At 34.5% G+C, this 14,150-nt stretch overlaps 1 protein-coding gene across 38 annotated transcripts in view; it reads right to left on the bottom strand.

Moving 5' to 3' along the window:
• Nucleotides 1-14,150, bottom strand: part of CHD9 (chromodomain helicase DNA binding protein 9) — a 272,245-nt gene that overhangs the window by 73,750 nt on the left and 184,345 nt on the right. For all 38 annotated transcript variants that reach the window (XR_010152345.1, XM_009430786.5, XM_054668389.2 and 35 more), the window contains 5 exons: nucleotides 10,670-10,846; nucleotides 8,210-8,353; nucleotides 7,839-8,094; nucleotides 6,186-6,396; nucleotides 3,642-3,837 (listed from right to left, as the gene is read on the bottom strand). Coding sequence is in view for 37 of the 38 variants with exons in the window: in XM_009430786.5 (XP_009429061.2) it covers nucleotides 3,642-3,837; nucleotides 6,186-6,396; nucleotides 7,839-8,094; nucleotides 8,210-8,353; nucleotides 10,670-10,846 (984 nt within the window). In the remaining variant the exon portion in view is untranslated. The remainder of the gene's footprint in view (nucleotides 1-3,641; nucleotides 3,838-6,185; nucleotides 6,397-7,838; nucleotides 8,095-8,209; nucleotides 8,354-10,669; nucleotides 10,847-14,150) is intronic.

Raw genomic sequence — 14,150 nt, 5'->3', positions numbered from 1 at the left:
ACAGGTGTGAGCTACCACTCAAGTTTTAAAGTCTAACCCTAAATTTCTAAATTTTTTTCAATTACATTATCGACAATCTTTTCAATATATTTTATTTAAGTTGGGTACTTTTTTTCCATAAGTTATTGGGGTACAGGTGGTATTTGGTTACATAAGTTCTTTAGTAGTAATTTGTGAGATTTTGGTGCAACCATCACCTAAGCAGTATACACTGCACTATATTTGCAGTATTTTATCCCTTGCCCACCTCCCACTCCTCTCCCCAAGTCCCCAAAGTCCATCATACCATTCTTATGCCTTTGTGTCCTCACAGCTTAGCTCCCACTTATGAGTGAGAACACACGATGTTTGGTTTTCCATTCCTGAGTTACTTCACTTATAATAGTCTCCAATATCATCCAGGTCACTGCAAATGCTGTTAATTCATTGTTTTTTATGGCTGTGCAGTATCCTATCATATATATATATATATACACACACACATATACACACCACACACGCACATATACCCACCACAGTTTCTTTATCCACTCATTGATTGATGGGCATTTGGGTTGGTTCCACAATTTTGCTATTGTGAATTGTGCCACTATAAACATGTGTGTCCATGTATCTTTTTCGAATAATGACTTATTTTCCTTTTAGTAGATAATAGTGAGACTGCTGGATCAAACAGTAGTTCTACTTTTTGTTCTTTAAGGAATCTCCATACTGTTTTCCATAGTGGCTGTACTAGTTTATATTCCCACCAGAAGTGTAGACGTGTTCCCTGTTCACTGCATCCACGCCAACATCTACTGTTTTTCGATTTTTTGATTATGGCCATTCTTGCAGGAGTAAAGTGGTATTTCAATGTGGTTTTGATTTGCATTTCCCTGATCATTAGTGATGTTGACCATCTTTTCACATGTTTGTCAGCCATTTGTATATCTTCTTTTGATAATTGTCTATTCATGTCCTTAGCCCACTTTTTGATGGAATTTTTTTTTTTTTTTTTTTTTTTTTCTGATTTGAGTTTGTTGTGTAGATTCTGGATATTAGCACTTGGTCAGAAGTACAGATTGTGAAGATTTTCTCCCACTCTGTGGGTTGTCTGTTTACTCTGCTGTCTGTTTTTGCCATGCAAAAGCTCTTTAGTTTAATTAAGTCCCAGCTATTTATCTTTGTTTTTACTGCAATTGCTTTTGGGTCCTTAGTCATGAAATCCTTGCCTAAGCCAATGTCTAGAAGGGTTTCTCCAATGTTATTTTCCAGAATTTTTATAGTTTCAGGTCTTAGGTTTAAGACCTTAATGCATCTTGAGTTGATTTTTGTATAAGATGAGAGAAGAGGATCCAGTTTCATTCTCTAACATGTGGCTTGCCAATTATCCCAGCACCATTTGTTGAATAGGGTGTCCTTTCCCCACTTTATGTTTTTGTTTGCTTTGTCAAAGATCAGTTGGCTGTAAGTATGTGGGTTTATTTCTGGGTTCTCTATTCTGTTCCATTGGTCTATGTGTCTATTTTTATACCAGTACCATGCTGTTTTGATGACTATGGCCTTACAGTATAGTTTGAAGTCAGGTAGTGTGATGCCTTCAGATTTGTTCTTTTGGCTTAGTCTTGCTTTGGCTATGCGGGCTCTTTTTTGGTTCTATATGAATTTTAGAATTGTATTTTCTAAATCTATGAAGAATGATGGTGGTATTTTGATGGGGATTGCATTGAATTTGTAGATTGCTTTTGGCAGTATGGTCATTTTCACAATATTAAGTCTTCCCATCCATGAACATGGGACGTATTTCCACTTGTTTGTGTCATCTATGATTTCTTTCTAAGCTGGGTCATTTTTTGGGGGAAAAAAAACCACCCAAGGTAAATAACTCTGGATATCTAAATTTTATTTAAATGAAGGACAAACTAATTAATATGCATACATGTTAAAAGTGGAGACATCAGAGATCACATAAGGGCTTCATATTTTATCTTGAGTTCTGACTAACCTTAAACTTTGTATGATAAATCTTGACTCCAAATATTCTACAGAATCTAGTTTTTCTCCCAAATTATTAATCACCTTTCCATTATCTTCAGACAAATTAAATCATAAAATGTGGCTTTAAAATATATTGGGGGCACTAATGTTCTGCCCTTCATTGACACTTTTATTCTATCCACATCCATTTCGTGCCATTTGGAACCCAGGACTGTAAATGGGCAACTTTGCTCTAGGTGTAGGGGAAGTACAAGAGGCCAAATATTATCTTAGTCTGTAACAACTGGATCTACATTAGCAGTCAAATAGGAAAAAACAAGTGAGAGGGAGAAATTGGGAGATTCAGGATACTTTCTCTTCAGGTTCTATAAAGTGACTTTATTATTTTAAATTAACTTTTAGAACATCCACTATGGGCACTTATAAGTACAAACATGCATTTCAAAGGCAAACAATTATGATTTGGGTTTAATGTAGGAATTGGGAAACTACAGCCTGTGGACCAAATCTGGCTTGCCAACTAAGAATAGCTTTTTTACCTTTTTAAAGGATTATGACAAACAAATAAGAATGTGTGACAGAGATCTTATGGGGCACACAAAGCTTGAAATATTTACTAATTGAGCCTTCCACAGAAAGAGTTGGTGGTCTCTGGCTTATTAATTTTGGATAATCTTTTGATATTTTAAAGTAGATTACATATAGTTACATAAATGAGCAATTTAAAATATGTTTTAAGCTAGGTATATTCTCAATAACCATTTATTATATTTGTTTTTATGCTTGTTTAAAAATATAATATGGCTGGTCTGAAGGTAGTTATTTAATGGGTTGTTCAGAGCTACAGATTGAACTCTACTTTTCCCCTTCTCACGACTACACTTGACTAGTTTTATAAAAAAAAAAGTACTAATATGAATTGCAATGCAATTAAGACTATGATGAATAATAAAATAATTTCTCTTATATTTTGTTCTCTTCTCATATCCTTCTGCAAATTTAGACTCTCTTCAATCACTGTAATTAATATTCCTATATTTCTATGTAGTCCAAGTATAGTCTTACTTATATGTGTGCCTTCATTTTCTAAAGTATTTTATTAAAAAAGCATACTATATTATGATTACAAGATAAAATCAGAATAAGCGAGTACTTATTTTTAAGGATTAAAATTCTGAAATTTTAATTTTATTACAAATAAATTATTCTTAAAGCTTAGGTCTCTCTCAAGTTTACATAATATTCTTTAAACTATAAAAATATCAGGCCAGGCGTGATGATGCGTGCCTGTAAACCCAGCACTTTTGGAGGCCAAGATGGGAGGAATGCTTGAGTCCTGGGGTTCAAGACCAGCCTGGGCAACATAGTGAGACCTCATATCTAAATAAACAAACAAAAAGTACTGTACTCAAATAGGTATAATTTTTTATAAGCTAGTAAGACATATAAGTTAGTGAGACATATAAAAAAGTAAAAATTTTTGTCATTATAGTTTTTATCATAACAATTAAAATAACTTCACCTATTTCATTTGGCACAGATATTTCATAGAGAAACATACATTAGTTTGTCCAGATAAAAATAAAAGATGTGGATTACCAAAAAGTTACACAATTTTACTTTTTTAAAAAATGCATTTTTTGTTAGCCAAGGAAATTATTTACCTGAAGATCATTTTGAGGATTCCAATCAGAATCAAAAATTATACATGTATCAGCTGCAGTTAAGTTGATGCCCAACCCACCAGCTCGGGTACACAGGAGAAAAACAAATCTATCTGAATCAGGTTTACTAAATCTATCTATAGCAGCTTGCCGAAGATTTCCTCTGACTCTGCCATCAATTCGCTCATATAAGTATCTATGGAATGAAATGGAATAAATTTACATAAATAAGTATAATAAAACTGAAGACATATTCTATCAAATGTAAAGTCAGTTTTCCTGCAGCATTATGTTTTCTCTAAAATTAAGAAGCAATATCATCTCAAGTAGTTTCTGTGACTTTATACTTTTTGGTGTTGGTGTTAAGGAGAAAACAAAAACTAATATAAAGATACAAAACCTCTGAATTCCCAGATGTATAGGTAAAAGAACACTACAATAAATTTTATTTCAGAAGTTAGAATAACAAAAGGCAGTCTATAAAAACTGCTTTGCTGATCTCATCATAATATATTACTTTTTTGCAAGAAATACTTTCACAAAAACTTTATACAAGAAGGCTATGAATGTTTCTTTTGTCCTTAATCCATGTTACTCTCGACTGACATACTTGCTTCAATATTGCAATCTATTAAGAACACACTGGAATGCTGTTGAATTCTTTATAGTCATTACTGCAAAGTGATTATCTTTTAACTTCCTTTATCCTTCCCCATTTAACATATACAAAACTCAAAAACTGCAAGACATCAAATAAAAATAAAATACATAAAAATTTAGGAGCTTGAACTCTAAGTGGTATACATATGACATCTGACACACTTCTACATATGATTTACTAGAGTTTTAGCAGTCTCTCCGCGGTTATCTCTGGTACCTGCAAAATGGAGACTTCTAATAATGTTTCTTATGACAATAAAGAAACTCTGAATTTTCCATGAAATTTATTACAATAGAAATTGATAAGTAGTTTTATCTGTATGAAGTTCTCCACGTAAGAAGATTAAAAAAAATAAGAATTACTATTTTTGGGAACAGTGCAACTTAATGTTCATATCACATGATATAAAATTGAGAATACTATACGTTTTAAAATGAGGCTAAAGAGTAGGACATTGACAATAAAAATGGAACTAGAAATAAAAATGAAAAATAAAAATGAACTACATAATCTCTAATAATATAAATCAGTATAGACCTTTACTTATCTATATGGGTTAAAATCTATTGAATTAAAATCTGCAAGCCAGGTGCAGTGGCTCATGCCTATAATCCTAGCACTTTGGGAGGCTGAGGTGGAAGAACTGCTTGAGCCCAGGAGTTTGAGATCGGCTTGGGCAACACAGTGAGACCCTGTCTCTACCCAAAATAAATTAGCTGGGTGTGGTAGTGCATGCTTGTAGTCCCAGCTTCCTGGGAGGCTGAGGTGGGAGGATTGCTTGAGCTCAGGAGTTCGAGGTTGCAATGAGCTATGATCACACCACTGCACAACACCCTGGGCAACACAGTGAGACCCTGTCTTCAAAAAAAAAAAAAAAAAAAAAAAAAAACAAAAAACCAACAAAGCAAAAACAAACAAACAAAAAATCTATAGCTGAAATTTCTGATTCTCTTTTACATTAATATGTTACTATCAGATGGAATCCTAATGGTCTGATAAAATACCCTACGATAATTAGCCTAATTACTGATTAGACAATTTTTTTTTTTTTTGAGACAGAGTTTCGCTCTGTCGCCCAGGCTGGAGTGCAGAGGCACGATCTCGGCTCACTGCAAGCTCTGCCTCCCAGGTTCACGCCATTCTCCCGCCTCAGCCTCCCGAATAGCTGGGACTACAGGTGCCCGCCATCATGCCCGGCTGATTTTTTGTATTTTTTTTTTTTTAGTAGAGACGGGGGTTTCACCGTGTAAGCCACGATGGTCTTGATCTCCTGACCTCATGATCCGCCTGCCTCAGGCTCCCAAAGTGCTGGGATTACAGACGGGAGCCACCGCACCCGGCCTGATTAGACAATATTTAACACTATCTTATTGTGATGTACCAATAAACAAAACAAAACAAAAAACCCACATTGAAACAAATCAGAAAAAATTAAAGCATGAACAAATTTTATATAGTATATAATAAGAATAAAAGTCCCACAACTTAAGGCTCTAATTATAACAATGAAATAGATCCAAAGTTCTTGAATCACTTTTTTCAATTTTGAAGATGACTGTTGTAAATATACATCTATTTAAAGTTTCATCCACAACGTTTATTAATCAAGTAAAATGTACATTTTTAAACCCATTCCTGGGTAAACAAATATTTATTTGCAAGCTTTTCTTAATTGGACTCCTCAGGCACATCTAATATTGCGACATATGCAGGTTAGGAAAATATAACACATAATCCTAAACAATCTTTACTTATAAATTTGAATGCATTATTCTAATCTAGCAAAGAGAAAGATATGAGTAAAGTTCATTTACATTACAGTGCTGCACAAATCTTAATAGCATATACTTAGCATAATTCACAGTAAATTCAGTATGCTTTACCTTTTATGTATGAGATAGTCCTCCAGAATGTCAAGGCAACGAACCATTTGAGAGAAGATGAGCACTTTATGACCTCCGGCTTTCATTTTGGGAAGCAATTTATCAATAAGGACCAATTTACCAGCAGACTGGATCATTGCTTGAAGATGAAAATCAGAAGCAGCTGGATTGTAAGTATCTCTAAATTCTCCAAGTATTTTCTCCTCAGCACCTGTCAAAGAAATAGGAGAAGATAACAGCAATGTGCAAATGCAGGAAATTCCCAATTGCTTTCCTTTTAATCACAATTAGTGCTCCTGTGTGCTTCTGTAACATAATTTTCTAATGGCATGTACATTGCTTTTATTAGAATTATTTACGCTTGTTGCTGAACCTCCACCAATACCAGACTGTAATTCCATTGAGGACATAGACAAGGTCTTAAACATCTTTTTATGTCCTCAGATACCTGGCATAATGCCTTTTATAAATTTATGTTTGCCAAATGTTTAATGAATGCTATTAGGGAAAAAATAAAACTGTGGTCCTAACTCAGTTGAGTAAACACATATATTTTTAAATATCTAATATTTAAACAGCAATCATAACAGTGGTCATCACTGAAGGATGATCATAGTTGATCTGGATGTGTCTATGGGCATCTTGTTAGCCATCAAAACAAGGAAACAAGAAAAAATTAAGGCTAGGTGCAGTGGCTCGTGCCTGTCATTTCAGCACTTTGGGAGGCCAAGGCAGAAGGATTTCCTGAGGCCAGGAGTTTGAGACCAGCCTGAGCAATATAACAAGACCCCATCTCTACCAAAAAGAAAAAAAAAGAAAGCAGCTGGGTATGGTGGTGCATATGCCTAGTTCTAGTTACTAAGGAGGCTGAGGCAGAAGGGTCAGTTTCCAGGAGCTTGAGGCTACTGTGAGCTATGAACACACCTCTGTACTCCAGCCTGGGTGATAGAATGACACTGTATCTTAAAACAAAAACAAAAACAAACAAACAACAACAAAAAAACACAGAAAAAGAAAGAAAGAAGAGAATAAATTAAAATGAAAGCCATGTTACAGGTGCTTGATGCATACTTCCTTCGGATAATCCAAATCAGAATTAAAGAGGCTCTCTGTATTCCTTTCCTCAGCCTGTCTAGCCATAAGAGAGTACTATAACTACAAGAGACTTCAGTTGTCTTGAATAAAGTGAGTAGAGAGGCGTATATTCCCAAGAATAAGTGAAAAACCCAAACATTGTACAGAGAGAACACTGGGAAAGAACCTGATAAGATCTTAAAAAGTAACATTATTACAGCACAAGAATTGAAACACTAACTGATGTATCTTGACTGGAAGGAAACCAGGAAAAAAATGGCAATGCAGAAGCCCCAAAAATGGGCTTTGCTGTCTTTGCCTATGAGGAGGATTAAACAAGAGGACAAATTCTAGTCCAAATTATACTGAACAAACTGCTGCTGTCGTAAGCTGGTGTGTTAACATCAGTCACTGTAACAAAGCAGTTCACATTGCCTCTGATTCTGTAACACTTGTAATTCCTTAGAATATCACAGTGGAGAGTCATAACAGCCACTACAGCCATAGTGTGTTCTGTTTATTTATTCATTATTATTTGTTGCAAGAAAAAACATATTTGTTGTAATCTTTTTTAGCTACCTTTTATAAGATATGGATGATTACAACATTTCCTGAGCTCCATCATGGTATTGACCAAGTTAGGTACATTAGTTTGTCCTGCTCCTTTGGATAAAAAAGAAAAGTTCTTTTCCAAGATAGCCCGGTAGTATTTCTTTTGAATATTAGTAAGTTCTACTTCAATGATGGTTTCTTCTTTAGGTGCCAACTTCTTTTCCACATCTTCTTTTAATCGTCTCAACATCATTGGTTTCAGGATAGCCTGAAGTTTCTGTACCTGAATAAAAAATGATAAAAAGACATATAACATAAGCGAGCATTTAATTACACATACAAAATAATTACAATGATTAGAAATGCGATGAATGTATTTACAAAGAGCAATAGGATACCTGTTCCTCTGTTTTCAGATCCCCAAATTCTTGCATAAATGTTGATTCAGAAGGAAACCTTAAGGGTTCAAGAAAGTGAAGAAGACTAAATAGTTCTTCAACTGTATTTTGGAGAGGGGTGCCAGTCAAAAGCACCTTGTGTTCCTACAAAAAGTGAGAACAATTCACATCAAACATCACAGTACTAAAATTATATGAAAGCTGACTGAGATTATTGAATGTTCAATATGCAAATATTTTTCTGACTATATATACATATATATATGTATGTGTGTGTGTGTATATATATATATTTGTTTGTTTGTTTAGAGGCAAGGTCTTGCTGTGACACCCAGGCTGGAGTGCAGTGATGCCATCATAGTTCAGCATTACACATACAACATAATTACAATGATTAGAATAAATTACAGTGGTGCCACTGTAACCTTGAACTCCTGGGCTTAAGGGATCCTCCTGCCTCAGACTCCCGAGTAGCTAGGACTACAGGTATGCACCACAACACCTGGCTAATTAAAAAAATATTTTTTTGTAGAGATGAGATCTTACTATGTTACCCAGCTGGTCTCGGGCTCCAGGCCTCAAGTAAGCCCAAAGTGCTGGGATTACAGGTGTGAGCCACGGTACCCACACTCATAATTTTCAAGAGTTAACTCAAAAAACTACATCTCTACCCACAAATCTTTAGGAATGTACTTTCCCAATCACTTTTTAAAAACTCTGTATCATTCTGAAATGCTTCACTTTGTATGCTATTCGTGCCTTTAAAAATTCTAAATAATTTTAGAAAAAAAGAAATCAACATTCTAAGAACAAAGAGGGCATTTTTTCTTTTGTACTCAAACATTCTTGGTATGGTAATTTGTATACCAAAGAGTGCTCATCATTTATAATTTGGATGATCATCATTTAACTCTGTAAACATGAATGAATTATCAAATCACTGAGGTTACAATCCAAGAACGTAAAGGTCTAATTGAAATATGCTTTGAGGCCGGGCGCGGTGGCTCATGCCTGTAATCCCAGCACTTTGGGAGGTCCAGGCAGGCAGATCACGAGGTCGGAGATCAAGACCATCCTGGGTAACACGGAGAAACCCCATCTCTACTAAAAATACAAAAAATTAGCCGGGCGTGGTGGTGGGCACCTATAGTCCCAGCTACTCAGGAGGCTGAGGCAGGAGAATGGCGTGAACCCGGGAGGCAGAGCTTGCAGTGAGCTGAGATCATGCCACTGCACTCCAGCCTGGGCAACAGAGTGAGACTCCGTCTCAAAAAAAAAAAAAAAAGAAATATGCTTTGAAACTACAATTCCTTAAAAATTAAACAGAATAGTAAAAGAAGAAAATAAACATAGAATATTTTTAATGGTAGTACAAATTATTTAAAATTTTATTTGACAAAACCTTTAAATTCCCATGCTAAATATTTGTGTATGTATCTGCGAATCTGCACATTATGTATATGGCAGCAAATGGCCCAGAAAGATAAACAGGAAACCATACTGGAATGAGGTGTTGAACTGGGTGTGTGGCATAGATGGACAGGGAGTAAAAAGCAAAACTTTAAGTTTTTACAGAATGTGGTTCTTTGTATTTGAATTATTTGTTCAAGTGCTCATGTAGTAATTATGTGATCTTAATTAAAAATCAAATGTTTAAAAAATGCTTTCATTTGAAAGAAGCAAACACACTAACAAAAAGATGACTATAAGAAATCCCACTATTAATTATAACCAACATATGTTAAACATGTAGAAGTGTGTAGGACTTTTTACCATAAATGATCTGAATAATATAACTTTGGTAGAGGGGCTTTTTATTAAGTAATTCATGGCTTAAAACTTATGGTCTTAGTCTACTAAAAATACAAAAAATTACAGGCTCACGCCTGTAATCCCAGCACTTTTGGAGGCTGAGGCGGGTGGATAACCTGAGGTCGGGAGTTCGAGACCAGCCTGACCAACATGGAGAAACCCCATCTCTACTAAAAATACAAAATTAGCTGGGCACGGTGGCACATGCCTGTAATCCCAGCTACTTGGGAGGCTGAGGCAGGAGAATCGCTTGAACCTGGGAGGTGGAGGTTGCAGTGAGTGGAGACCGCACCACTGCACTCCAGCCTGGGCAGCAAGAGAGAAACTCCATCTTAAACAAACAAACAAACAAAACAAAAACTTACGGTCTTATTTTCTTTTAAATAGTACATACTCTATAGAGGTCTCATTTTAAAAATTAATTACTAATGCTTTTTGAAGGAAAGAGCTAAAAAATTTGAAGTCGTAGGAAACAGAATTTTTTTTCTTACAAATTAAGGCCCCCCAAAAAATCTCAATTATCACAGATAAGATTCAGATGTACTATACTCTAAAATTAAAAAGAAAAAATTTTAGCATTAACTCTATAACCTTTCACTATACATCTAATAAACTCAATTGTCATAATGATAATATTAAGTTACTTACCAGATTCATGAGTTTCAGGCCCTCTAAGAGTTTACAATTTTTATTTTTTAACCTATGTGCTTCATCAATAATCACACATCGCCATTCAATTGCATTAAGCTCTCCACAGCCTCCAAGAATCATTTCAAAAGTGGTGATGATGGCTTGGAATCTGTAAGCTCCTCGAATGATACGCCCCTAGAAATGATCAAATATAATTTATTTGCTGGAATATTTTAATTGCATATTTTTTATTCCTGTCAAATGGCATCAGATAACATGTTATAAAACATTTCTAATGAAATTTTTACACATGCAGACACTCCCTTACAATGAAAACTTTTATCATTGAAACTGTATTATATTGCCGTGTTCAATAATCTTGTTAAACATTATGCCAACATAATTATATTATTCATAATTGTATCCAAATAAGTATTTCTTGGTAAAATGTTGTATGATAATTTTTAAGAATTATAATGATTTTGGGCAAGAAATAATCATGATAAAATCTGGCCAATGAGATTTCAGTATTAGTTCTTATTACTTACACCAATGAGTTCACAAATATAATAGCAAATAAATAGTGAATAATTAGCCATCCAAATACTTTATTCAGCAGATATTGAGTATCTATGTGCTAGACCCTGTTCTAGTTGCTGGAGATATAGCAGTAAACAAAACAGATAAAAATAATTATCCAATTAGAACTTATATTCTACTGAATCAAATGCAGGACATAGTTATTAAGAAAATAATTTTTTAAAAAGTAAGTTAGAGATAAGGGCTGTGGAATAAAATAAAACAAGGATGTGGGATAAGAAGTATAAGGTTGGAGGTGACAACTGCAGTTTTTATATAGAGTGGTTGGGAGACCATTATTGCGATGTGGTATCTGAGGAAAGATCTAAAGATGAGGGAGGAAGTCATGTTGATATCTAGAGATCTATAAAAGAAAGCATTCTTGGTAAAAGTAGTAGTAAGTATGAAGGCCCTAAGGTTAAGAGTATCTTTGGCAGCATTCAGATAACAGCAAGAAAGCCAGAGTGTTTGAAACCCAGTGAGTTGCGGAGGGGATGCAGCCGACTGCGGGACTTGAAAACTGTGATAACAGATTTTGGCTCTGAGCAAGACACCATTGAAGGGATTTGTAAGAAGTGTCCTGATTTCACATAAATTTTTAAAAAGTCCCTTTGGCAGTTGTGATGAAACCTGTCTGGAGAGGCCAAGGACAGGATCATGGAGAACAGTTAAAAAGCTGCCATAGTAATGCAAGCAAGAAATCTTCATTGGAGTTCATGAGAAGTGGTCAGTTCCAGATACATTTTGAAAGTAGAGCCAACAGGATTTCCCAATGGATAAGTATGGAGTGAGATAGAGGAGGGCCTCAAATTTACCTCTAAAAATTTTAGCTTGAACAACTGGAAGTTCATGTTGTTATTTACTAAAAAGAAGTAGTTTTGGATTTTGATTTTGTATGTGTTAATTTTGAGACATCTATTAGACATATCCATGTGGAGTTGTTAAGAAGGCATTTGGATATGACTCTGGAATTTAGGAAAGAGTTTACAGTTGGTGATACAGGCTTAGGAATTTCAGCAGTACAGATGGTATTCAAAGTTATGTGTATGAATCAAATATGTGAGATAATGAGTGCAGACACAAAAGAGTCTGAAGACTGAGCTCTGGGTTACCCCAAAGTTTAGATATAGGGAAGATAAGAAGGAACCAATAAAGGGGGCTTGAGAAACAATAAGTGGTGATGTAGGACAGGATGAAGTCTTGGAATCTAAGTGAAGAGAGTGTTTAAACAGGGTTGAAAACATAAGCTATTGGGTATTAAGTGAAAAGAAGGGATAAGAACAGTTGGATGTTCTTAGATTTTAATTAATATTAACCTAATTAATTTTAGGTCAGTTAATATTAATTGTGTATACTGGCCATTAAGTTGAATAATAGCTGCAGTAGAATATTATTAAAATAGGTATAAATTATAAATCTCTGGCATTTATACAGCTCTAAAAACCTGGGATATAATATATTCAGTTAAGTTGATATCACAGTGTTTAATAACAAGGGCTCTTGAATCTGATTGATTTGAGTTTATTAATCCTGGTTTTACACTGTGATTTTGGGGCAATCTATGCAACTTCTTTAGCCTCAGTTTTCTCATGGGTAAAATGGAGATAATACTATCTATTTTACAAGGTTGATATTACAAAGATTAAGTGAAATAATATATGTAAACTGTTTAGCATAATGCCTGGCACATGTTAAATACTTGATAAATGTTTGTGGTTATTAGTTTATCACTTCCATTACTTTTCCCAGGGCAATTTAGAAAAATTTTAGCATGATTTTAGTACTACTGTTATTTCAAGCTATTTGATAATGTAAAAAAAAAAAAAGAAGTTAAATATTCACTTAATTTATATGAAAATATATTTAAAAGAGTTAATTCTAAAAGTTATTTCTGTATTTGAAGTACAGATCTATTTATTTCATTATAGAGGACATCTTTATCTTTTGAAATTTAAAACCTCTTTAGGTAATATATATCTAGAATTTGTAACATTTATCATAAAAATACAATATTTAATATATACAATTCAGTTTATTACATATCAAGAATCTTCCAGGTTTTTGGCTATCATATTTATGCCAAACTCATGTGACACATATATTAAAATTGTAACTTTGTTAAAAATCTCTGTAAGTCTCAAGATATTAGTTGTGCTTTCTATAAAAAATGAGAATGTCAAATTAAATCATTTTTATGACAACATACAGCTCTAAAATTCTACAAATGTACGAGTAAGAATAATGAAACACTAGACCAGGTGCAGTGGCTCCTGCCTGTAATCCCAGCACTTTGGGAGGCTGAGGTGGGAGGATTACATGAGTTCGAGACCAGCCTGGGCAACAAATTGAGACCCTATCTTCACAAAAAATAAAATAATTAGCCAGGTGTGGAAATGCACTCCTGCAGTCTCAGCTACTTGGGAGGATCACTTAAGCCCAAGAGTTTGAAAATGGATAAATTAACTGATTTTGTTCCTGTAACCTCATTTTGCTTCCTACTTCCAAGGTTGAAACAATTACATTTATACGAAATTAAGCATCTCTATAATTAATTATTCTTCAATTGAAAATAGTCACCTTTGCACCTTTGGAGTCCATGATATCTTAATTAGATTATAGATTGATTCTTTTCCTTTTTTTAGGGACAGGGTCTTGCTGTCACCCAGGCTTCAGTGCAGTGGTGTGATCACAGCTCACTGCGGCCTCAAACTCTTGGGCTCAAACAGGTAGAAAATCAGTTATCATTGGAAGACAGAAGTAGAAGGCTATGCACATTACCTTACTTCAACCTCTATCATATCACATAACCTGGCCATGTATTATAATGATCCTTTTAGAACAACAGAATGAGGGAAAGAAAAAATACTAAAGTGCTTTTAGTGTAGGGTGCCAGGAGATAAACCTTTTCCATTTAAAAAGT

The sequence above is a fragment of the Pan troglodytes genome, chromosome 18 (assembly GCF_028858775.2).
Source record: "Pan troglodytes isolate AG18354 chromosome 18, NHGRI_mPanTro3-v2.0_pri, whole genome shotgun sequence".
NCBI classification, from domain to species: domain Eukaryota; kingdom Metazoa; phylum Chordata; class Mammalia; order Primates; family Hominidae; genus Pan; species Pan troglodytes.
Note: the sequence above shows the minus strand (reverse complement) of the source record. Positions and strands in the feature narration are given on the sequence as shown.